Genomic DNA, 26,840 nt, shown 5'->3' with positions numbered 1-26,840 from the left:
CTAATATATATATATAAAAAACACATCTTCGATTTTTCTGAAATTCTCCCGAGATGTAGACCTTTACATGCACTAGCATTATCATTAAAGACATGTCGCATCATTTTTCTCCTGGAGCGCGTACAGCGCGACAGAGGAGCCATATCCGCCCGCCTCTCCATGTCGTACCTCCCCTTCGACGATTTCCCTCGGTGGGTCCAGACAGCGATTCCCAAAACGTGAGAGAATTTCGCAGCTGATCAGGCAATAGAAGATGCTCTACCTCCGCAGCAAGAACAGAGTATTCCTCTCTATGGTCGGTCTTAATGAACTAGAGACAAAAAGAGCAAAAACGCGGGTAATCGCTCGACGACTCATGGAACGGGAAAATTGAATCGCTTATTGACATCAAGCACTTAGACGAGGAATTTGCAACGAACCTTGATTGCGCAGACGGAATTGCTCACGTCATGTGCCGAATATACTATCGGTTTAAAGACAGCATATCCGACCCCATCGAACAGCCAGATCAACAAAAATTGCATTCCTCGACAAACTTCAGCAAATTTTTCCCCCCGACCGAATTGTTCCCACGCGATTGGAAGACCCTTGAGGAACATGACATCTCACCATGCAGAAACCTCGCCTCCGTCAGATTTCTTATCCCAAGCCGGATGACACCTGACCTTCAATCTGAACATTCGTTACTTTCGGGTTCATTTCAAAAGTTTCCCCGAATGACAGAGGACAATATGCTGCTCATAAAGTCCCACGACACTGGCGCAATTTCCGTATACCGATTAAGAGAAATATTTGTAACGGACAGCCAAGCGACGCCAGAAAACAAGAGTGGTATCTAGACGTTTTTGCAAGATGTGCTAGGGAGATTGCAGCTGTACGCACTCTAGCGCACACAGGCACACACGCACACAGGCAGGCACCTTTCAAAGAACAAGAAGGCACTGACAAAGACAGTCAAATGACAGAGCTTTAGGAAGGAGCGGAAGGCTTGAAGCAACTTCTCAAGACCCAGTACATACATCTGAAGAATTAACATCAGAGTGCAAAGCGGTGACGATGACCTACGAATTTCGAACTGGCTGCGTCGACATTCTCGGCGTGGGTTCATAAGACGACGCATGCAGCAGTTTCCCTTCCGACTGCCTCACCGGATCGACAGAACGGACTTTATGTACAGTTACTGAACGCGGACTGACCACGGCTTCTTGTGGCCGGGGAAGTTGTTGAAACTTAATGGATAATCATCATGGCTTCACCGATGAGATCATCATTATCGGTGCCCCCATCTTGTGAATTGAACCACCACCGTCTCACCGGGACGTCTTGGCCCTTGTTCTCTCTTCTTTTACATCAGCCATTCAGCGCTAATCGCCGAGAACAACCTATGTCTATCCAGGTAGGTCGTAAAATGAACCCCATGCACGCTTGCCGTGCACTGTAACAAACGAAAGGCACGCGAAACACGGTGGTAACATTTCTTTAATGCACGATAAAACAACGGGACACGCACAGGCGTTTAAAAACACAAAGTAACATCCTTACATTAAATTACAACACTCAGGCTTGTCTAAAAAGAGAAAAATACGCTAAGTAGAGCTGAGGTCACATGACTTCCTTGAGAAGAGGTTCACGGTCAGGCGCAGTTTGGCGACGGGTCAACACGTAGAAGCACAGCCACGCAACCTGCACGCAATGCACAATGAGAGAGAAGTTGCGTTTTCAAACACACTGTTTAACGTGCAGATGCGGCTCACACTACTTTTAAACAACTCCGAGGACTTGCTGGTAAACCGAACGTTGTGTACAGCCCGTGCGATAAATAACGTAGCCGCGGCGAACTTTGCCGTGTACGGTAATTTTATAGTACGACGAAGGACGAGTGCCAGCCAGCGGCGGCCGAGGACCGCGACATCAAGTTCATCACACCCCAATATCCCGGAAACAGGCAATTGACGTGGAGCCTGAACCGAGTGCCCATGCGCAAAATGATAAAAATACGAGCGCCTGCCATGCAGGTGGCGTTACCGGCGCCTAATGGAACATGCCACTACTTCTTTACCTCTAATTTCAGAGTGGCCTTCACAGCAGTGTCGCGCAATAGCGATTCCCACAACCTCACAATCGCCCCATGCTGCCACCTGAACGGTTCGTATCAAAGCTTTCCATGCGGCAAGCAAATCTTGGCGCTCTACGGCGCACTTCTGGTGTCACTTTTTTGGCGTCGTCGTTCCGGTGCAGATTGCGGCTCATCAGAGCCGTACCGTTACAAAACTTTCCCATACGAACACGCAATCATAGAGCAGTTCAGCTTTGGCGCCGGTTTACAACGCCAAAGCTTCCCCCTGCATAGATTATCGTAAATTAGTATACGTGCAGTTTTCGTTTTACATTTTCGGCGGTCCGCTTAACTATCGGTGTCACACTCGGGCGAGCAGTGGGTGGGCGGCAGGGGTGGTTTTTAACTAAGCGTGACGGAAAAGCATGTGCACTACTAGGTGCGCCTTCGGTATGTGTAAACACCAAATTACCTCCAACACAAAATGATAGTCGGTGTCTATCACTTAATAAAACACAAAACCACGTTTACTGTCATTTTTCCCCTTTTTATATATTTTAGTCGCGTCAGCAATGTAATGCCAAGCGCACTCGGCACTGCAGGCAGCCATTTGGCTTTCTGAACACGTATCGCTTCCGGCGCTTCAAGCTGAGCATGGTGCGCATGCGCAGTAGCCTGCCCACTCGCCAGTTGGTTGGAGTAGATGCTTTAGAACGACTAACGAAAACGCTTATGACACGGTGAACGCTGTGATAACTTCTGTCACCGGTAACTGTTTTGCAAGTTTCACCGCATCATAGGTGTGCTAGCGGTGGAGCACCCTTTAAAGGCAAATCTCGCGATCGTGGCGCGAACACGATGTGCAGCCGTCATCCCTACAACAGCCAGGGCAAGACTGAGTCACGAATAATATGCTCAGAAACTTCGACGATGGTTCGATACCAAGTTCTTTAACAAGCATTGGACAGAGGGCACTCTTCCTCGAGAGTTCCGTCATGCGAATGTTACCCTAATCCCTAATCCGGGCAAACAGCTTTCGACAGAAAATCTCAGGCCGATATCGCTAACGTCATGTATAGGAAAAATAATGGAACGAATAATTATGGCACGAATAAATAGGCTAATAGAAGAAAAAGAATTGTCGCCCAGCATGTATGACTTCCGGGCAGGGCTTGCGACAAAAGATGTCCACCTGAGGCTATACTGGGATTTTCTGAAGGACCCTCCCTCACGTCACTCAGCGGCCATTATAGCCTTGGACCTGACAAAACCCCTCGATAAGGTATCCTCAGCCATCCTGGCAGGCGTAGAGCGCATAGGGCCAGGTGTACGGACTGTGATAAGATCTCTGGACGCATGGCGCGTGCGTGAAGCCTGGCTTCCGTTGTATGATTATCAAAACGGTTACATGAAAAATCGCGGAAAAGAAACGGTTCTAGATAAGACAATACACGCGTCGATCATGATGAAGTACAATAGTAGTCTTTATCTCATCAACTACGCATCGGTATACGTTTAGATCGTTCGTAGATGCGTTTACTTATCAAGCGAAAAATCGTTACATGGGTTCGTTCTTCATTTGCGATTTCGGTCTTTGAAGGTTTGGCGATCGATTGGACGCGCTTTCAGGGAAGGTTGGACGCATTTTTAGCTTTTGCTCTTCTCTGAACTTTATTGAGGAAGGGATGGTAAATTGTACGGGGGTACGCACGACGCGCACGCATACCGTTATCAACTTAGAGAGCAATAGTTAACCGCGACAGCTCAGTAAATGTGAGCTTAGTTGGACTCATTTTAGGGATGCGCGCCTTACGAACAGAGCTAAATTGCGTACAATGCAGATTGAAACTTACGAGGAGCAGCTCGTTGCCCAGGAGAACCATGGTGGCCATGCGGTAGCCGACTGTGTCAAGCAGGTAGCCACCCAACGTTGGTCCCACGAAAGCTCTGCAGATCGCGGGTATACCCTTGTCACCTTGCTATTCTTGGGCTCCATTCTACGAAACCACGGCCGTTGTTTTGAAGTGATGTGGTGTTGGTATGCGAATGCATGTGTATTCTGGGTTGGGGCGCCGCTTTGCGCGTTGTTCCGGCTGCGGCACCTGCGTCATTTCCACCGTTGCCTCCCGCTCCAAGTGACGCGCCAACCCAAGAATACATGCATTTGTATGCCAACACCACATCGCTTCAAAATGACGACCGTCGTATTAAACAATTCAGCCCCAGGGGTTCAAATCATTATGGGCCATGCTATTGTTAAACGAAGTTGCAAAGTATCGTTTGTTTAGCAACATTGTCAACGCAGAATAAATATCTACAATGACATTCTTTTGTCCCTAGGGTACCAACATCACTGAACGGAGTAATAAAAAAAAACTTTGTGGGAAGTGAAACATGGGTCAGAACCCAGCTCTCTACCCATCCGTAACCGACTGCTTCTTAATGCTGATGGGGAAAACAATTTTTTATTTTTTTTATTTTGCGACGTCTTACTTCACGACGCAGCTCCCCACAGTTCTGAGCAACTTTTTCAAGCGTTTCTTAAAAGCTATCCGCATCTTCTCTGAATGATGCTTATTGAATAGTGCGCCTTTCTGTGTTTTCATCTTTTTTGAGCGGCGAACGTTTGCTAGGATTACGAACTCGCCCAAACTAGCACACCATGAACGAGTATTTACAAAGATCTTAGGTAAATGCCCATGGTGGGTGTTAATAAAAAAAGCCTCTCTACTTAATAACAAAGCCCCTAATAAGAAGTCCCCTCTCCTTCCCCCTCTCCCCCCTCTCGCGCGCGTGCATGCGTGCGTGCGTGCGGTTATTCTTGGAATCATCCCCAATTTTGCATGGCAGCAGAAAGGAACTTGAGTGCATTCCGGATCCACGAGCAGACAAAATGTTTTGAAAGGCACGGCCGCCACCATGCACCCGGTAATTTAGTGGAGTGAAAAGGCGCAAATTTAGGTTTGTACAAGACGCCACGGGCATTTTTGAGTAAGGTTGCTACCGGGAACTGTCACCGCTTGACCTGTCTATAATGCACGTTACTGTTTCCGGTAGGCCCCGTGCTAACAATAAAGCGTGCACTAACAGGTTTTCGAACTTATTTTCTGGAGATAAAAATTTCGTAATGATTGAAAAATAGAAAACCACATGTTCGCCAAACTTACCCCATTGAATGAGATGCCGTGAACACGGAAGAAACGAGGCCATATGTAGACAAATCATCTGGAAATCCACGTTTACTGAAAAAGAAAAACCATCAGGCAAATATTGAGGATTCGATGTTATGAACGAAAATTGCTAGAAACAAGTTTCTTCGTATTTTGTAGCACGCACACAAGAAAAAAATGCCTGTTATTTCTCTCTCTCTCTCTCTCTCTTAACTGAAGAACGACGAAAAAAGGGTGGGGGGGAGGGGGGGGGGCGTGCACCATTAAATGTTTTGTGCTAACCTGTGGCAAAGAAAGTATAACCCGAAAACAAGAGCTCATCTGGGTAAAACAGCTTTGCGTTGCCGTACCTCAACGAACAGATCAGAGGAATGCACATTATTGCACATTCTTGTATATCTGCATTGTGTGTGCAAAAAATGACCCTAGCGCGTTTTTCGGGCAAGTCCCACTCATGACACCTTCTCCACACATTCAGAAAAAGCATAGTACTTAATGCGGGACTAATTTCAAGCATTCCATACGAATCTACGCCGCAGAGGAGATTGTCACTCACGGTCGGCATAAAGATACGGAGCCCTCGTGCTCCGTATCTCGTGCCGGTTCTCAGCCCGGTATAACGAAGCACGCCCACAGCAAATGCACTCACAGGGTGTCGCGGAATGATCCAGCGAACGAGCAGACATTTGTTCCACCAGAGGCGAATCCAAATATTCCCAGGGCAAGCATCACAGTCCAGACGGCTCTGTAACATCACGGCGAGTGGACATCTTATCACGCGTGCACTCCTATCTGTGGTTGGTCATGGCACATGCGATGTTATCTAGGTGACCCACTAAAGAACAGGGTTTATTTTTTGGTAATTATTTTGTTCGGATAAAATTTGTTGGTTTGAGCCCAATTAATAAACCTGGGATACTTATTTTACAGTCTAAGCTGCAAGTGCTGGAACTGCGCCGTTTGGGATGTATGGGCCAGCCAGTTATTGTACGCAGAAAAAAAGCACCCACAGAACTGCACCTAGCCACAGAAACATTGGTGAAGGTTCAGTAAAACGGTCAATAATTAAAGTAAATGTCAATCAATCAATCAATCAATCAATCAATCAATCAATCAATCAATCAATCAATCAATCAATCAATCAATCAATCAATCAATCAATCAATCAATCAATCAATCAATCAATCCTCACGTTAAAATCCTCAGCTCCATGTTGGGCAGCCCCAGGTTTTTTAATAGTCCATTGGAAAATTTGTGGTATCACGGACTTATAGAAAACCACATTTTTATTACAGAGAGGGCCTGTAAAGTACCGGGGTAACGTGTCATCCATCATTTAAAAAGATTTCCTAAATACTAAACTCGGAGACATATGCACAAGATGGGGAGAAAGAAAAACCCTTTTAGCACAGTACTGTATGTAGCACCGAGTGGTTTGCATAGAGGGCACTATGGTCTGCCAATTTTTAGCCCGAATGACACAATCCCTAAGTTTCCCCTATCGGAAAGACTAGTGAGTGAATGGAAGTGTTTTTATAGTTACATATCCAGCCTCCCCATTAAAAGAAGTGGTACTAGTGTTACCATGATGAGTGCTTTAAACGTGGGGTATCACCATGAACTGTTGCGCTTAAGTTGGAGGTATACAGTGTGCGGAGGGTGAGGGGGGGTGGGGGGGGGTGGGGGCGGTGCTGCTTAATTGTCATAGCGATCGAGTCCTCATGAGCAAACTCGACTCGCCTCTTTCCCGCACGTCGGAGAACTTTCTTCAAATCAACGAGGAGAAGGAGGAGAAAAATGAGCGCAAAGGCCGAGAGCTTTATGCAGGCGTTAAGCCCGGTTTGCTACTCGGCACTGGGGAAGGAGTGTTCATGGGATGAAAGTGGGCAGGCGAAAAGGAGAGTCGGCCGCCGAACTCAACACATTGGACAATCACCCATTCACAGTAGAGACCATCTTAGGACATCAATCCCTGTACCATCGACTTTGCAGACGGCAACAAAAACCCTTCTTCGTTTTCTGAAGGAGACGAGCTTAAATATAGTGTCCACAAAGGGAATAAGTGCACGCGCGTCCCCACTCCCATCCTCTTAAATTCAAAGTGTACACAAAGAATCCTTGCAACTCCGTAACGTAGAAGACTAGTTCTCCTGAGTATTTGTTAGCACACTGTCTTTCAAAGGTGACTTAGGTTACTCCGAGACACTCCGGTCAGTTTTTAGAGCATGCTAGCCTGCGATCAGCTTTGTTTCCTGCCGAGCATTCCCAGTAATTTCCCACTGTAATTTGCGCTGCCTAAAGTATATGACGATTTAATCCCAGGGCCAAAGCACACCGCACATACCACGTACAGACTTGTGCACGCTTGAAGTTCTTGATGCGACCTCAAGTAAGTATGTCTTGTGTAGTGGATACGTACGTGGACAATGGAAGAAAAGGTGCTGGTCCGACTAGTAGCAAACACACGCACATCAGTAGGCCCGCCAGGATGCAAAGTTCCTTCGCTCGGCCCTAAAAGTGCAAACGTGCCGACAGGAGATGCTACAAGCATGGCATATCGTTGGTGATACAGCAGAAAATAGCTGCTTCAAATAGAAAATTTGACAACAAAACACACTGCTTGCACAGCTTTCGCCCATAGTTGTGACGCCACGGTTACCGGGTACGTACATAGCTGTAGCACGTACGTTACACTTAAAGGTCGCGTCGACGTCAGCACCGACACCCACGAAGTTTGATACTGGGGGCAGCAATGACTCAGTAGAAGACACACTTCGCGAGTTAGTAGGCGGCCATTATGAGCAGTGTTATAGAATATCTGGCACAACAATAAGAAAGAAAGTTAACAAAGGCTTGTTTAAGGGCTAGTTGGTATAGTCTAGAATTCAATATTAGCGTGCGCTGCATATTTTGACGAGGGACAAGGACAGGGGAAAAGACAAAACCAAACGATGGTGCGCAAACGATGGTTGCGCACCATCGTTTGGTTTTGTCTTCTTTGTCTTTTTAATATTTTTATGTGCGAGTTCATGAGCGTCCCCACTCCAAACAAGTAATCCTGGGCAACCGTGACAGCGACTGAGATAGGAACATAGGAACAGGAGGTGATATTCGCGAGCGTATGGTGATATCTACCCTAACTGTAACCAAGACAACGCGTTTTATCTCGAAAGATGGCACCAGCACTCAAAGACGCCGACTGGGATTGAGTGGCGACGGAAGACGCACCGTGACGTCCACAACCCTTCCCCATATCCAAGCAGTGGCGGCGTACACAGTGCCGTTCAAGACGAACACCAGGCCAACCATGTACGGCTCCAGGTTGAACTGCGAGGATGCGGGCACCGCGTCTGTTAATAAGGAGGAAAGGCGCAGCGCACAGCACGGGGAGAACACCGCGATCTCCTCGCAACAGTATAGCACAGGCCTGCAAGACACGACTGTAGGAGCACCTCCACGAGGCACACGTATTAGAGGCTTCCAAAAAAGCTCATTCGTTCCCCGTATACCATTTCTGATGGCACAAACTGCCATGCAAAAAAATATCTATAGGGCAGCGATACGTGTCTTGACGCTTCTTCCGTATTAAATTGTTTACGCAAGAGCTGCTGCAATTATGGCAACTTTGACTGATAAGTTAATTTGTCCCTTTAATGTGCAGTACTATTTTTTTAAGAATATCAAGATTTTAACTGTGAAGTAACCTGTACAAGTGTAATACAGCTAAACACATTACATCTGAAGGTCGTGGGTTTGATACAAGTTTGCGGTACACGGCTGATTTTTTTCCAACTCTCCTATGAATTTCTTCATTGAGATTATATACCTTGCCTTACAAATGGGCTATTCAAAAAATTATTCCAGAATTTTATAATAGTATTAAGAATCCCCAACTTCCTCTGGTACATTCAATTAAAGACTCCTGCGTTCTGTAATACAGTGACGAGTCGGAACTAATGTATATCGCCGCGAACCATGGCTTCTGTTTTTTTTACTTACGTTTTATTGCCAGCATCTCGCCGCGCCTGGCTGTCTTGCCTCTGTTAGAAGCGAAGCGCGTGTTTCCTTTCCTTTATTAAAGACGATAGTCTTTCTTGGGCTACTTAAACCCAGAAATTTTGGTCTGTCTGTATGTCTGTCTGTCTTTGACTCGATTCAGCCACCCGGCCAAAGCAAAACAATGCCTGCGCAATAGTCTTATATAGTCACAGCTAAATCTACCCGTCTATGTCCGGTGTAATGTTCATACTTGTCAACATTGTTGAAGAAGAACAAGACATTACGCAAATATGAGACAACAAATCAATACAGAAGTGATATTTGCAGTTTTCCTTTATAAAAAAAGCAAACATGCTTGAATTTGCGAAATTAAAGACTTCAACTGCAGAAAAAGAATTCACTCCGCCGTCGCCTGCTGTCGTCCGCGCCACTATAGCTTCTGGCGCCATTTTAAGAAATCAAGAGACAACAGTTACGCAAGGTTCCACTAGATAGGTTCCACGTTCTGCTCTCAACGCACGTGGAGTAGGGAAACGCGGTTCTATAAACGTTGAAGTAGGGCGCCTCGATTAACGCGCGTCTTCGCCGTATGGCAGCGTTCGCATCGAGACACCCGGTTTGGAGCAGTGGAACGCGGGAAATTTAAAATGATTTAAGCAAACCTTTGGCGACTTTACCTTGGGAGGAGCGCGACGAAAGAGGAACAACATGAGAGGTGAGCGGGAAAGCGAAAGGAGGCATTTACTTTGCAAAAGATCGTCGTTTGACGGCATTTGCAACAAAAGGAGCAGATACGGGGCCAATTTTTTTGTATGCCGCACACGCTATATTACCTGATAGGGAGAGTTTCGCTCTGCGGCCGCTAGGCTACAATGGTCTTTGATTGCTGGTGTTTTCAATCTAATTTGGTGGTCCCGGAAAGAATACCGCGAAGAGAAATTCTCGCAGGGTAAACGCCACGGCATTCGATTTGCCGACGCTCGTCTGCGCATGTCACTTCGTTGGCTACTTATAGCACGCAGTTTGTGTTCTCGTTAAATTTATAGCGGAGCGCAAGTTCGCTCCAATAAACGTCCATTTCTACGAGAACCTCGATTCGCTTTATCCTATGTGACAATATTTTGACACAGTAAAACCTCGTTAATTCGAACTAGGGGACGCCATCTCAGTTCAAATTAATAATACCAACAATACACTGGAACTGGGAAGCAGTACTGGGCATGTCAACACTTTGAGGCTTGAAAAAGCCCGTATTGCGGTCTGCCTTTTGTCCCTAAAGGTGACAATAAGCTCTTTTTGCTCTGACAAATGAGTGGAGCGCAAAGCCTCACCTTCGCATTCTTGAGAACTGAAGAAAACACGGGCGGCATTAGATCCGGCAGTGTCTTCTGGACGGCAGCCCTACGCTTCGTCCTTGTCATTGGCAGCGACATGCTCTGCGCTTCTGACCTCTGATACGATGGCCAAACACCACTGTACTCGCGTCATCAATCGACCGAGTTCGCTAACAATGCGCCTTCCATATCGTCCGCCATGCAGGATTTAGGTTGGCTTTATTCTCCGTTCAAGGCATCCTCGTGTGTAGGCACGTGGTGCATTTTTTTTAGCCGCCAAGGCGCCGTCGTTGAGGCGCGTAGTTCGAATGATCAGTGGCGGAGACTTCTATATGGAGACTTGGCCGGACCAACTCTTACAGTTTGAATTATCCATAAATTCGAATATATGAAGTTCGAATTAGCGAGCTTTTACTTATTAGCATTGCCCTAACGCGCCGGGACCCAGGAGGGAGGACGCCACAAACCTGTCTGAGGTGAGGTTCGAGGCACGCGGCGTTGAAGCCGATGATGAGGAAGGTGGAGAAGACGCAGTAGGCGTCCAACAGGATGCCCGCGTTGCACCAGAACTTCAACATGTCGCCGCTTTTCGGGGCGACCTCGTTGTCGTCCTCTGCAGCGCAACGGGCGCGAGGAGTTTCCAAGACGATCGCGCATTTCGTCGACTAGTGCTACTACTGTGCGATATAGGCATTTACGCAAGTCTTCGAAATTCGGAAGGTTTTGCCGCTTCATTGCGTATGCTATTCTGGAACAACAGCTATTAGAGTGGGTGCACTTGCATTCAAGAATTCGAAAGCAAGTACGCTCTAAAACGAGGACCGAAAAAACGAGCTTCGGTTGGGGATCAGCTATTCGTTAAAAAAATCCTAATCTTAGTTTAGTATTCTAATTAAATATGGAGATATGTTATTTCTGTTTCACATTTTAAGTAACATTTTCAGTGCAATTCTTCAAGCTTTATTTAGGTGTACATTACTCAAGCCCACACAGCACAAACGCGGATGACGCTTCTTGACGTTGAATAACAAAAAAAATCCGGTGCCTTACCCGAGTGAGTTTCGTGTTGGCCTTCAGAGCCCTTATCCGAACGTTAGGATATTGAACTGAACCTTAGTTTTAGTACAGCCGTGGACAAATAAAATATGCGAACACAAAATTACGAACCGAAATGGGCAAAACTGAAAAATACTGTTCGTTGAGGTCCAGTAATGGCGCGCAGTTGGCATATTTGGAAAGCCACATTTCCAAGCTGTGTTTTTTGTAACCAAGTCATCTTGACTTTAATGGAGAGAAATCGCGCTTTTTGCGTGTCCTGGTTCGTATTTTCGGGTTCGCGTTTCATTTGTCCATGGCTGTACATTTGGTATACTCTTAGGTCCCCACACAATTATACAAGAAATGGCAGGCAATTAATAATTGCACGAAAGAGACCACAGGCTTCAGCTGTGAGGATGTTGGTTTAACGCTTGGTTAAGTTTCTGAGCCACCGTACGCGAGGAGCTTTTGTCGCTAATTTAAGCAGACAACGAGCATCCCAAGGGCGCGGATTGACTAATCGATTTTTAAATTTTTGAGATAGGAGTGACGAGACTGAGCTCGCGCGGTTTTCAAACGTTTTGTTTCTCTCATCTCCCTCATCTTGACAAAGTTTTCCTTTCAATTCCAATGTTTTCTTATCGTCAGTCGAAATGGGGGGTAAAGTGCAAGAGTTACCAACAGCGCAGCACTTCTCACCTATGGCTGGCAGCATGAGGTAGACGAAGATGCCGCAAACAAGGAGAAGAGACCCAACTGCGGCAAAGGGGACGATGAATCCTCCGGCCTGCGTGGAGAAATATTCAGCGGCTGCAGCTTTGGAACACAGCGTTTCCCGAAAGACTCTTTCGCTGGTCTCGCTAAATGTGTTGTGTTCAACGTTTGCTGGATTTTGTTCAGGGTGTCATTTACACCTTGGTGGAAATTTTATTGTCGTACAGTATTTCTTGACCTCGTGGTTCGTGCCTTATCCAGGACTGAGCATCAAGGAACCTTGATTGCGTATGCCACAGCTGTTGCGAAAACATTTCATTACGCGCCACAATCCGACAAAAGAACATTTGCACTGTATACACCGCCTTTTCTCCCAACAATAAAGTTCAGCTCAAATGAGACCCGTTTTTACAAGAAACCTTGACTTTCTTGGAAGTAGGCCATTGGAGGCTACTCCACATATGTATAGAATAGCTGTACTTCCTCGTTACAGACGAAAAGCATTCGAAACCCTTTGTGAATGTGTTGTATAGGTATCATCTACGAAGTATTCAAGTGACTTGTAATAAAGTTTACGATGTGTGAATGACCCCATACCAGAACAGGGTAGTGTCAATAAGAGAGAACAAATTCACATTTGCCGTTTCATTGCAAAGACTTAAGTTGTGCACCCAAGTGGAAATCAAACAAACAAATATTGCGGGGAAAAGCAGGAATGTCACGGCACGTGAAGCGCTTTCTGTATAAAACGAAACGGAACTCTGAGTGAGCCCTCTGAAATGTACACCTATAGAAATGTGCATTTCTAGATAAGCTTTTTGTACCCGGCAGATGTATGCAATATTTCTGCTTGTGTGTACGTTTATTATATATGTCTTCTGATTTCGAAATGACTTCATTGCCCGTCTTGTCTGGTAACCAGCCTTGTCGTCACTACGTTAAACCATTTTCCATAACACCAATAACAGCGACGCTTTGGGTGCACTTTGAAATAGCCTTCCACTTTTCCCCTTTTTTTATATTTCGTCGCCATCCAAATAGTCCTTGTGACCACAAATTAGGCCCTCCATCTCAGGCGAAGCAGAAAAACTCCTCGGGTATGCTGCGGTTAACGCCACTTTTTATTTAATACACAAAATGTTTGAAGGTAGTACCGCACATAGCAACGTTAACGTATTCGTAATGTTAAAAACGCTATATGCCGAATATTTTGTTACCGACCTGATAAAGGAAACCGCCCACTGTGGGCCCAGCAACAAGACCGGCACCGAACGCTGTTTGCTGGACTGACTGAAACGGAAACAATGAAAACCCGGCCATGAGCCATGAGTACCTCTTAAAATATGTTACACATATGGGCTCCAAGAAGAGCGAGACAATGTGCATGCCTAAAAGAGCTCACGTTGGCATTGAAAGAATTACCGTGCAGCACTGGACGGAGTATTCAGAATTCGTTCAGAAATGTTGCAGGGTGAACTAGGTGGTTCACAAGGCATCCCTTCTCCTTACGTTCCTTCAAAGACAAACTATATACACACAGTTCCAGACTTTTTCGAATATGCAGGGCAGATGATAAAGCCTTGTAACTATACAGCTTGAGGAAGGGCTGCACGGAGGTTCTTTGCTGGGGATTGGCATTGCGCCTATATGTTTCCATCCAACTGACGATCGTGTGCCCCCCCGCTCCCAAACCTGATCTTTGCTCTCGGGCTGTATAAACTTGGCAGGCGACGGTCAACGGGGCACGCTGCCTCCCCCCTTCCCGCAACTCCCCTCCCCCCGCAAAGAAAAAAAAACATGGGCGAATGACATTATGTTCTCTGCATCAAGCTCTCAAGAAACTCCTGTAGACTAAGCGCGCCAAGGCCATTTACTTACTGCTCGCGCCCCTATCAGCCTCGCTGACCTGGTCAGCGAGGCTGACAGAGTCGACTATATGTTTATTTCCCCCGCTTTTCAGCAAGGTCCCGGAGATCCTGGTCACTAAACGAACAGATATTCCATCAGTTACCACTTGAGGAACGTGCCGACCTCCGCTGTTATACGTTTCTACCTCAACCTAAAAAGGTTTTGGGGTCCGCGCTGTCGCCACTCCCCGTACCCAAGGTCGCTCGAAGTTACCCGTGTAGGCATCCGTACCCTAGTTATCTGCACTTACGTATGTGGTGCCCAGTGACTTTGGGAACTCGGCGGCGACAATTGCGAAGACCGCCGTCATGAAGGAGGCAGTGCCGAGTCCCTCGACGGCTCTCGTGGCGATGGCCAAGCCAAGGAACACGGAACCAGGCGGAGATTTCTTTAAGAACCTGGCGGCGACGTGGAGAGAAAGTGATAACATTTCCTTTGAGTAAACAAATAAAAAAAATTGGCCGCGTATCTGCTCCTTTCGTGGCAAATGTCGTCAAAAGACGATAATCTTTATCGGCTATTGCGAAGTAAATGTCTCCCTTCGCTTTCCCGCTCACCTCTCTTGTTCCTCATGCGTCGCGCTCCTCCCAAGGTAAAGACGCCAAAGGTTTGCTTAAATCATTTTAAATTTCCCGCGTTGCACTGCTCCAAACCGGGTGTCTCGATGCGAACGCTGCCGTACGGCGGAGACGCGCGTTAATCGAGGTACCTTACTTCAACGTTTATAGAACCGCGTTTCCCTACTCCACGTGCGTTGCAAGCAGAACGTGGAACCTATCTAGTGGAACCTTTCGTAACTGTTGCCGGTTGATTTCTTAAAATGGCGCCAGAAGCTATAGTGGCGCGGGCGACAGCAGGCGACGGCGGAGTGAATTCTTTTTCTGCAGTTGATGAATTATTTAAATTCGCAAAAGGAAGCCTGTTTGATTTTTTTTATAAAGGAACACTGCAAATATCACTTCTGTATTGATTTGTAGTCTCATATTTGCATAATGTCTTGTTCTTCTTCAACGATGTTGTCAAGTATGAACCTTACACCGGACATAGACGGGTAGATTTAGCTGTGACTATATAAGACTAATGCGCAGGCATTGTTTTGCTTTGGCCGGGTGGCTGAATCGAGTCACAGACATACAGACAGACCAAAATTTCTGGGTTTAAGGAGTCCAAGAAAGACTATCGTCTTTAAAATTGGCGCAGCTTGCACTGGTGGCGCAACGCTGGAGAAACAGCAGAGCTGGTGGCCCATCTCCCTTTGTCGGAGACCCGGCTGTTGTACCTCACACGGATTTCCAAACTTGCCGCTGTAGCTTCTCCACGAATGGCAAGCCCTGATGGTTTTCCACGGTCCGCAGGCTTTCACGTCTCTCCCAGAGTGACCGCGCTAGCACGCGCTTGAACCGGCGGCAACCGGCTTCGCGAACTCGGCGTCTGTGCTCCCTACTTCGCGCGCGAACGCACGTGAACTCGCCAGTAGAAGAGCATGCGAGATGATTCCACGAACGCTGGGCAGAGTGTACTCGAAAGTAGAGCTGGCCGATGGCAGGCGCCCCTCACGAGGCGCACGATCGGGTGCACTCGGTATTTTTTCTTGGTATTTTTTTCTGGTAACTCTTGACAGCGGAACTAAAACCTTAAACAGCTCTGCTGTTTAAGGTGTTAGTTCCGCTTGACAGGGCCGGTCAAGCCCGTTTGGTGGATTTTTGTTCACGGTCCCCAGCACAGATGTTGTTGAAATAAAGATTGATTGATTGATTGATTGATTGATTGATTGATTGATTGATTGATTGATTGATTGATTGATTGATTGATTGACTTTTAAAACCCTGAGAATAAAAGTGTCTCGAACGATCTCGCCCATCCTCCTTGCGGCGGAACCCCACATCTCTGCAAGCCGAGCCTTACGCAGGTGTCGACAACTGAAAGCGCACGGGCCTTACTCTGACCGAAAGGCACACAAATATTGCTTACACAGATACGCGAGCAAATGCAGGGGGTGCAGTAGGCCCCAAATCTCCATTGGTAAGAGCATTAGTAGCGTTATCTGCGGGTTTTGTACCCGCCCGTATTGGTTGCGAGGCCCACCACTGGAGAGGCCGGCGCTGCGATCGTTTTGACGTCACTTGTAGGATCACCGTTCCTATCTTGCTGCGTAGTTGGCTTGCAGCGCGTGACACTTCGCTTTGAAAGCGCGTTCTAAAAGTATTTTCGTGTTAATTTCCTTCGTTTGAAGTTAATTCTCAGTGCGTCAAGCGTAGTTCGACCTAATGGTGTCGATAACCGTATCAACTGTGGTAGGTTATCTGCAAACACCATGAGCGTGGTGGTGTATTACGCATGCGACCGAAGCTTAAGCAGTGGCTTGTTACCCCGATCAACAATGTGGAGTACGACGATCGCCGAGAGAAGTTTCTAGATTTCCCTTGTGAAATGTATAAAGCAGGAAATCGTGAAGCGTTAACTGCTCGCAGAAGCACACGCACCCGCCCTGACTGCCCGCACAGCCGACGGTGCGGCTCAAACCGACGCAGGTCGCGGCAGCAACAACTTGTCGCCGCTTTTTAAAATCACACAAGTCGTGGAAAAGAAGTTCCAGATTGGTGAAAGTGGATGTTAGTGTGATGAAAAATTCCGATATCGTAGTGTCATCAGCTGCGGTTTTCAAAGCGATGCTCAAATATCTGCCGCGATTTACGCCGACCGGCCGCGGAGGTCGGTCCCGGCAGCGCCGGCCCGTTCACGCACGGTGCGGCGAGCGGCCGAAGGATGGCCATGCTTGCGCGCAAGAATCGGCCGAGGCCGTGCAGGTATCTTGATCGTCGATCGCTCCAACGGAAATCACCGCGCTTACAGAGTTCCCAGCGCGGTGAAACGTTCTGTTAGGGACTGTCACTCGCAACTCTAACGGCGATGAAATATCTGCTGCGACGCCAAGCCTAAAGTTCCCAACATCCGATTACGGGCATCCGAAGCCGGCTGCGAGCTGTTGGCGAAGGCCCTCCCGTCGCGCACGCGCGTGTTGCGTTTGGGTTCCTCTAACTTTTTGGGGGCCCCCAATGCTCGGTTCTCCTATTCTAAATATCCCCATTACCTGAAATCATTAACGACGTGCACAGTGTTTCGCCTCGTACGCAGCCTCGCCTTCTGTGAGCAGTCGTGAGTTTCGAAATTCATGCTTGAGAAATGCCGGCTTACTGTTAACATACAAAACGCGCTGCAATTATAAATTACCACACCGAGCACCTAATGAAAACTAAATATAGCCTAGTCCGAACCCGCTCGAAGGCGTTAAAAACTCGCGTTCATACCGTTCATGCATTGCGGACAAGTCGCGAAAAGTAAACATCAGCCGTGCAGAGTACAGGCTGCGGCAGTGATCGTTAATCAAATCCGGGCATGACTATAAAAACATAGTAGGGGAAATAGGCACTGATTAAGCCAAACTGCAGACCATAACAATAATTTTAAGCATGTGCGGCCAAGCAATCTGATCACCGTTCTCGCGTCATTCATTTAACAGGCAGTATACGAGCAGTTCGCGCGGTGAGATCATAAGTGATCGACGCGTTTCCGTCGCTGTTACAAGGTGCTTGCTTGTACACACATGTCCCGTCACAAGTATTTCATAATGAATTTACAGCGTACTTTTCTCGGCGTAAGTTGCATCGTCCTTGGCGTTAGCTGGCTGCGTATGTAAGAGCTGTGGTCGCGATGGTAGCAACTACCTAAACGCGGCGGTGTCGCCGGGAACAAGCGAGTTGCTGATTGCTTGCCCGAATTATTTGGTTTACAGACAACTTTTTTGGTAATTTGCATCAAATCCACAAGGAGCGGGCGAGACGGTGGCCACAACAAAAAAACACGCTTCCGCATACGCACGGGAAATGGGTTGTAGCAGACGACAACACAATTCGGCGTCCTACGAGTGACGTCACTCGTAGGTGGCGCCACGGTATGTCCTCGAGGCCAATAGCCCGGATCCAATCCAAAGCAATGATTGTCACGAAAGCAGAGGGTGGTTTTCTCTCAGCCCCCGCTTAAACAGCTTTCACACAGCTCACCCGAAAATAACTGATGCACCTCCCACGTAGAACAGGCCGGAGAGAAGCATGAATTTCGGCTTCACGATGGGCACCTGGAAGGAACGCAGGTTACATTCCGCCTAGTCGCTTTTTAGTCGCATTCCGCAGGGCGGCTTACGCTGTTGCCAAAGGACAGGAGCTACATGTTTTGTAACAAAAAAAAAAAAAAACGTCATCTGCTCTCCTACCGTCCCCCTCCTCCACACCCTATCCGCCCAAAAGGAAATGTTTGTTATGTACACTCCCCAGGTATGCAAGAAAGTCTTCAGGCCACAAATAGTTCTTAGCAGAAGCTTAAATATGGAAAATAAACAATGTTTTACACGGGAAAGTTGACAAGAGCGTCATTCGTTATAATTAGTAGCAAGAATCTTGTGGTTGCTCACGAGAAATTTTTTTCTTTAATTATATGTGGCCTCGGAACTTTGCACAGGGACTTCTAACTAACACTGCATGCACATGAGTCATGGGCATCCATAAAGGCGTGCAAGGCCTCCCACCAAAAACACTCGCGAGTGACCGAGAGACTCTCGTAATTCTGATATGACTAGAGTATAAATACTGGGTGCCTTTACGAGCCAAAAGAAGCACGCTCTGGCAGAGCCCGGCCAGGTGGTGCACGCAGTACTTACAATCTTGCCGAATATTGGAGCCATGATGAAGATGGTGAACTCGAACACACTGAAGACGAGGCCACATTGCGTTGCCGTTACGTCCTTAATCTCCGCCTGCAAAAGTTTATTGCACCGGCGCGACCATGTTAAGGGGATCTCTTCGTTTGTCTTTAGTTGCCTGGCAGAGCCACGCCTTTACAGATAAGGATGGTCAAATGCTAGTTCAGGTAATGGGAGTGAGGGAGGGGGATGCAGGGTCTTTGAAGAAGACGCGGTAGCTTAACAAAAGGGACCAGAGTTGACCCGAGTACCCGTGCTCGGCCCCTTTTGATCGCAGTAGAGATTTGTCCATGGAGTAAAGGTCTACTCGAAGATGTAGTGGTGTCTGAGCGATGTGGTGCAAAAACAAACTAAAATATTAAAGGAGATGCTTGAGCTCGGCATATTTGAGCGTAAAGCAGAAAGATCCCCTCCGGTAGCCTGTAGTTCATTCCAGAAGCTGCGTGCAGCCCTGTTGAGGCTACATTGTTGTCAATAGTCCGCTCAGTGAGGGCGTCTAACTCACCGTGAAGGAAGGCGACATGAGGCGCCGGGGCCTTGTGGTTCCACCTGCTCGCAGCTACCTTCAAGTATTACGCATTAGTGTGAACTTCCTCCATTTTTTCTCCACTTTCCCTCTTTCAAACATGCCTGATTGATTATGAGGTTTAACGCGCCGACGCTGCACAGGCGACGAGGCGCGTTGTAGTTAAGGGCTCCGGGTTAATTTTGATCGCCTGGCACTCTTTAACCTGAGCCGAAATCTCGAACACACGGGCGTTCTTGCTTTTCGCCTCCATCAGAAAAGTGGCCGCCGCGGCCGGGAATCGAACCCGCCCCCTTTGGCTCAGCAGCACAACGCCGTAGCCACTGGGCCAACCGCGGCGGGTATCTTTTACACATGTAAAAAATACATGTGCTTCCGGAAGAATATATATATATATATATATATATATATATATATATATATATATATATATATATATATATATATATATATATATATATATATATACAGAAAGAAATGCCGGCAGTCTACAACACCAAAGGAGACATAGGGGAATGGTTAGACTATTTTTTTTACTGTTAGTGACGTTACATTATTCTTATTTTTTTATTAATTATGTGAGAAAGAAAGAAAGAAAAACACGCGCCCAGAGTGGGGACCGAACCCACGCCTTTCGATTAGATCTAGAATGCCTTACCAATTCGGCTATCCGGGCGACTGTGTTCTGCTTCACTTTCTGGGGTATTTATATTTACTACAACTGTACCTGACGCTTGAGGGTGGTAGCCAGCGCCACTCAGACTGCACGGGGAGAAGGGGACCTTCTTTTCAACCCCCGGGGCGTTACGCGAACGTCTACAGCCTGTCATAAGCGGGTAACTGGCGGGAAACCCTCTTATGCTACCTTGGCATCAAGGCTGCCAGAACCGAGGCCCTCGCTAAGCTTTCGCACGATAGTAGGGTTTGGAAATGAGGGGCTCGTTAGGAAATACAGAAAGAAATGCCGGCAGTCTACAACACCAAAGGAGACATAGGGGAATGGTTAGACTATTTTTTACCGTTAGTGACGTTACATTATTGTTATTTTTTATTAATTACATGAGAAAAAAAATACATATACATATACATATACATATATATATATATATATATATATATATATATATATATATATATATATATATATACACACAGAAAGAAATGCCGGCAGTCTACAACGCCAAAGAAGGCACAGGGGAATGGTTAGAATATTTTTTAACGTTGGTGACGTTACATTACTTTTTTTATTACTAATTACGTGTGAAAGAAAGAAAGAAAAACACGCGCCCAGAGTGGGAACCGAACCCACGCCTTTCGATTAGATCTCGAATGCCTTAATATATATATATATACACATACATACATAAACTTTACAAGTGCCGTAGTTTTTAAATGTGTTTATTAAGTCCACACACACTATTTTATACTAGTTTAGCGTTTCAGTTTTGCTCCAGGCTGCACGAGAAAAGTGGTGCGAACGACCTTACCTCGTGCGGGAAGAAGGGCGCCTGTAGCGAGACGCTGGCGCCAAGAAGGAAATTGGCCAACGACAGCAGCACGAGAACAACTTGTTGGCGAGTGCAGACGACTACCCTGCCAGAAACTAGTGGGGAAATAAAAAATAGAGGAACACGGGGTTAAATAAACCACCTTTTGATTTAACTCGTATTTGCACGATACCGTAGTTGCACGATTCTAACGCGCACCACCTTTTAGTGGCGAAGCCCCTTAGGCCTGGCTCCGGCTGTCGGTGTCTCATGTCGTCGAAGTGTCATGTAGTCACGGTACTAAAACACCGGGACACCCGCTTTCAACGCCTCGCGCTAGAATGCTTCGTGCTTCAAAGACACGAGACTTACAGCAAAGCTGTATAACTCTACCTCCCCCCCCCCCCCCCTCCTCCCAACGGTTTCATCTCCGTGGGAAAAATACACCAAGGCGCCAAGAATACATTTGTACACTGCATGCTTCGCCCCTCTCCACGTTTAGCGTTAGTGAGATGGCCTGGGATTTTTTTTTTAATTTGTGTTAAAGGTAGTCTTCAAATTTGTGTGCGCGTTACAATCGGCGCGTTCCCAGCGACTCAAAAAAGTGCAGCACTGCTAGTATTTTGAATGTGACACGAGTTGGTTCCGTAATTTCTCACACTTAATCTGCTTATAAATTCCTGCAGCGACGACAGAAAAAAAAAAAAAAAACGAACTAGGTGTTCGCATTAAGCGCAACCTCGATTCAAAACGCGCGCGCACGTTGACATCCCGGTTCGCCGCTTCGGCGCGCTGATACATTGCCCTTTTGAACTTCCACCCGAATATATCAACAACAACAACAAAAAAAATCCGTCAACGTCACGTGAGTAAAATTTGGTGCACCTATTCTACAATTAGCATACCTTACCAAGCTGTTGCGCATATTTAGGCTCATTGTACCACTGTTCTGCGTCCATCAAGGGCAAGCTAATTTTACTTGCCGACGGCGAGGGATAAGCGGCATCCTGCACACTGGGCGTGCCGGAGACACAAGTGCGGGATTAACGTTAACAAAGCAGGGCCATATTTTCAAGCAAGGCTTCATCGGCTCTGACTAGCTCGCTTTGAAGATGTTTTGAAAAAATTGACTCCCAGGTGGAAAAAATTATGAATGTCAAGGCCCTTGAAATTGCCAACACTTTCAATGTATACCCCGCTCCAGTATGAAGCAAAGGGCATTGTTTGCTGCCACAGTTGCGTGTGTGAAATAAAATATCTCCTGTCAGGTGGGTGGTGTCTTGTCTTTTACATCTGCGCGGTTGAATCGTTAAAATACTCTTTTTGGAATTTTTTCGGGCAAATGTACGTGCGCGCTACAATTAGGGGCATGTTAGAATCGTGCAAATACGGTAAATAGCGTGTGCCCCACCAGCAGGCAACGGCGTGGTGACAGTGATCGTGGAAAGTAATTACAAAATTTCTTGCGAGGCAACATAAACCCAGCTTAATTGCGTTGCTAAAAGCAATGAAAATAGATGAATAGGTAAGGATGAAAATGATCGTGGTGTTCTTCAGTTCAAAACACACCTGCCGTTCACCTTTAGATCAATGTTACTGAATTGCCTTGTGGTATCAACGCAAACTAACTAAAATACGTTTACTTCGTTAGCGTTAAGCACCCTTTTTTTAAACTATGTGTCAAGTGTTTGATATTTTTCGTGGGCAATACGGGATAGCTACGTGGTGACCTTTGTCAGCTAAAGCAGCTGTCAGCTTTAGCTTTAAAGCTTTGTCAGCTGACTGCAGGTGATTGCGTCAGATCATTATGCGCATACGTCGCCGATCACTTACGTAAAACAATTAGGCAAATCCTGGAAAAATTTACAAAATTGAGAGTAGGGCACCAGCACTGCGACGCCTCCCATAGCTGCTTTGAATACAAGTTCCTTGACTGCTACACGAACATGCGCCTTCCCTAGTCTAAAATGATAACAGGAATACCGCAGAAACCTAACAAGAATTCCTGTCGTACGACAAAAAACTGACAACAGAAGCCCTGTTGTTACGACACACATTTACGTTGTCAAGGCAAAGTCAATTTTCTCAGCGACAAACATTCTTGTAGTCAGAACAGAACTACCTGTCGTTACGACAGCCATCATGATGTCGTGACATAGCCAGCTGCCCGAATCACGATAAAAGGATACGACAGACAGTACGACACGCAAAAATACGACAAACTACAGGAATTTTTCTTGTCATTTTCGACTGGGACATGGCGGGAAATCTATAAGAAATTTCTTTGGTGTTGTCAAATGCAAAATGTGCCATGAAGAAATTGATTCGTAAAATTAACAGGGCTTAGGGGGCCAATTCTCGACTTTCGAAATTTTTCGGGATTTCGCCATGTCTTACAGAAGCGATAGATCACGTATGCGCCTCGGACTTTCGCGTTTAGCTCACATAAATAACCAGGTGCAAGGAAAATATAACACTAGCCACGTATCATAAAACAAAGAAGGAATTAACGCTAACGAAACTGAAAAGGTTTTTAGTCGAAATTAACATTACTACAACGCGATCGAGTAAGTTGAAAGCTGAAAGTTTATTGCGACAACATGTACAGGAATGGCTGTACAGTTGTCGAGGGGGACGGCCAAAAAGGCTAAAAAAAAAAAAAAGCCTGACAAGGTGACGTCCCTCTTCCCCTTCCCGTTTTGGCACGACTCTGGGGGAAATGAAACGTCCTTTGTGACAATAAAAATAACAGAAGAATGCACACACTTAACGCAAAATGAGCTTTCAGTTTTCAGAAAGACACAATAATTACAATGAAAATTCCACAACAACAAAAAAAAAAACACACCAGCTCTTAGATTTCAGAAAACAATAAGGAGAATTAAAGATTTCACAGTAAGAAAGAAGAAAAACAGTTCTCAGTTTTCATAAAGAAACAATAATTACAGTACAAGATTTCATAGAGCGAAAAAAATTACCTCGAAGTTTTCTGAAAGAAACAAAAAGTTAAAATACACGTTTTTCATTGTAGTTCTAAAAAGTACATGTCTAATTTATGTTTAAATCCTTGTTCAGATTTAGCATCTTGTGCCATGGTTATAACTGCGGGGTGACTGTTTAAAAAGTTGGGAATCTGGTAGTTTGTGCGAGTTTTTGGTTTTGTGTATATTACCTGCCTATAGACTCGTATTCATGTCTGCGTGACGTGTATTTTCTGTAGAAGTCAATAGGTTCAGTCCTTATCTGGTGATAAATAGTTAGAGAGTTTTTTTTAATTAGAATGTTCGTAATTGTCAATGCCTGATGTTTCTTAAATAATGGAGAACTGTGACTGACGTAGGGCGCGTTTTCAATTTCGCGTAAGACTTTTTTTGGAGCCGGTATAGGTTTTCTATGTTTGCTTTTCCTGTTGAACCCCACACTAGAAGGCAGTAGTTAAGGCGAGAATGGATTAGACTGTAGTACAGTTGTTTTTTTAACCAAGCTGGTAGTAAATATTTCATCTTATAAATAATATCAATGCACCGTGATATATCCGTTCGAAGTTTGTCAATATGAGGAGACAAATTTAAATTTTCATTGAAGACAATGCCAAGGAATTTGTGTGAACTAACTCGTTCAATACATTCGCCTCTGAAATTGAGGAAAACCTGTTGCCATAAACGTGTGCTGTAAGCTCGAAAAATCATTTTGTTTTTCTTGTGTTTAAATTCATTTTTCATTTCATTCATTCATTCATTCATTCATTCATTCATTCATTCATTCATTCATTGTGTTTAAATTAGTAACGTTAATTGTCCAAAATGCGAGCGAAAGGCGTGCGTTGAACTGAAGAATATTACGCAATCTTTGTTTGCATCGATATATTTTTACCGCTTTTAGGGACACAGTTTAGTGACACAGTATGTTAACTTGCCGTGGCCATCACCGCAGCCCTGCTCTCTCCTGTTGGTAAGACGCCGACGCACGGCATTTATGGCTCGACTGTCGGTTATGTGATGCAGTACAGCGAAACAAACAAAAAAAGATAAATGCTGATGCCACCAATTCAGTCACTCCTCGAGCACGAACAGTAAGAACTCTTACAGGGAAGTATATTTTTTTACCCTTCTTTCCTGGTAAACCTGTCCCTGTGTTCTCCTAGACACCATAATACTTGGAAGGCTACGATATATCGGAAAAAAATATTCCTAACAGAAAGCTGATGAGCGGTTTTGCTTTATACTCAGGGCGGCTAGAAAGAATGCAATCAAGACAGCTCCAGCACGTACAAAGCACTGCGTAACCACCCCTTTCCTACCTGATGCCGCACAATGACCAATGAAAATATGCACTTCAGCGGTGTAACAGGGTAGTCGTAAAAGCAATTTAACAAAAGTGGGCTTGAACACTATGCATGGACTGTGTAGGTGTGTTGCGGGGACTTCCAAATCCATTCGGAGCACCTACAGGCTGCGACTCTTTACCGAGAACTTGCACGTTCTACTTCCCCCTACCCAACGTACTAAATTGTTAGCACTCATCACCTTTAGCAGGTCGTGTCCCACATGCGGCGTCGCCGTCCGGGCCACCGCATTCCGTGCCGCGGCTGTAACCCGTGGAGCGCTCCAGACCCGCCGTCAGTGTGGGATGCTTCGCAGAGACGTGGCAAACGCCGTTCCCGAGCCCCGACACTCTTGGCTGGGGCGCCGGCGGCTGCTGGAGCCGCTGTTCAGCAACGCCTCCATTCCTAAATTCACTGGATCCCATGATTGACGCTGGGGGATCGGTGCCGAGGCCGCACATCCAAGATCACTGCGCGCGCATCTGGGCAGCCTGAGTTGGGGCGGGAAAGGGAACCGAAAAAATGGCCCCGAAGGAACACGAGCGCCAACGCCTTGTGCGGCGGCTATCCTCACTGTACGCCAACGGAGTGAAAAATAAAAAGAAGATTCCGTACTCTTCTGTCGCCCTCCATCTTGAGTGTTACTTCCTTCCGCACGTTCTGTTTTGTATTGAAGGCCCGATGCAAACTTTTTAGGCTAGCGTGGCTCCAAAATGTGAAAAGTTGGAGTTCTATACCGTAAACAAGACGAATGGGCATCAGTCAACAACCTTTGACCGGTTTAAACACCTGAAGTGCGACAGCGTAAGAAGAAATTTTAGCTCCAGGGTATCTCTCTTTCGCTCTCTTTTTCACGCCTCACCCCTATAGACATCATAGCCCACGAACAAAAAGGCAGACCCTCATTACACATTCGATGTTCAAGTGACAAATCATGCATGTTTGTCCCCCCTCCCCCCCCCCCCCCCCAAAAAAAAAAAAAAAAGAAGAAGCAGTTAACAGGAATAGACAACAAAATAAGCTTCCCTTGAATATACTGTGCTATCGTTAACTGTCACCCTGAGACGGGATGAACATGACTGCATCATAGCCTCCTGTACATAGTCGGTAATGGAGGAGGCTGTGGTTGAATAATGGCGTTTAGTTCCGTAAAAAGCCCAGGTATAGTTGCGAAAACTGCGTTGCGAGTGTGGCATCCTTACCAATCGCAGTTTTCGAGGCGGCCAGCCTCCTGATGACGCAACTCCAGCGTCACGGCCAGTGCTAAATAGAGATAAACGGTAGTGTTTTCAACCACACAAGCAACATCAAAATCTCATATTTATCGCGTTAAGGTGGAAGAAATATTTAGAACCATACGGTCACTCGTTTAACCCCCGCGAGGATACCAGTCGGCAAAACGATTCACCGTTTTGAAAGGCTTGCTGTTCTGCGTGCTCTTCACCCAGTGGAACGCAGCAGGGCTTCAGTATGTCCTTACCAACCCCGCCGCGTTGTCTTCTGCACACATTCCGTCGAGACGCACTGC

The 26,840-nt window shown here is 46.3% G+C and overlaps 1 protein-coding gene across 4 annotated transcripts; it reads right to left on the bottom strand.

The window, feature by feature from the left end:
* Positions 1–1,461: 1,461 nt before the first annotated feature.
* On the bottom strand, positions 1,462–26,840 carry LOC144175092 (MFS-type transporter SLC18B1-like). 4 transcript variants are annotated; one of them, XM_077704155.1, is made up of 16 exons: positions 26,721–26,818; positions 26,515–26,575; positions 25,515–25,803; positions 20,989–21,104; positions 18,934–19,029; positions 18,281–18,354; positions 14,470–14,617; positions 13,533–13,601; positions 12,297–12,384; positions 11,027–11,172; positions 8,455–8,553; positions 7,646–7,737; positions 5,876–5,971; positions 5,224–5,298; positions 3,910–4,003; positions 1,462–1,683 (listed from the first exon to the last, which is right to left on the bottom strand). In XM_077704155.1, the coding sequence occupies exons 3-16, from the start codon at positions 25,771–25,773 to the stop codon at positions 1,603–1,605; spliced, it is 1,533 nt and encodes a 510-aa protein (XP_077560281.1). In that variant the 5' UTR covers positions 25,774–25,803; positions 26,515–26,575; positions 26,721–26,818; the 3' UTR covers positions 1,462–1,602. The 4 variants fall into 4 exon arrangements, with proteins under 4 accessions (XP_077560281.1, XP_077560282.1, XP_077560284.1 ...); XM_077704156.1 differs by lacking the exon at positions 26,515–26,575 and having other exon boundaries at positions 26,721–26,840; XM_077704158.1 differs by lacking the exon at positions 8,455–8,553 and having other exon boundaries at positions 26,721–26,821.

This window comes from Haemaphysalis longicornis, unplaced genomic scaffold, assembly GCF_048455015.1.
Source record: "Haemaphysalis longicornis isolate Haplotype H1 unplaced genomic scaffold, Haemaphysalis longicornis Haplotype H1 scaffold_3, whole genome shotgun sequence".
NCBI classification, from domain to species: Eukaryota; Metazoa; Arthropoda; class Arachnida; order Ixodida; family Ixodidae; genus Haemaphysalis; species Haemaphysalis longicornis.
Note: the sequence above shows the minus strand (reverse complement) of the source record. Positions and strands in the feature narration are given on the sequence as shown.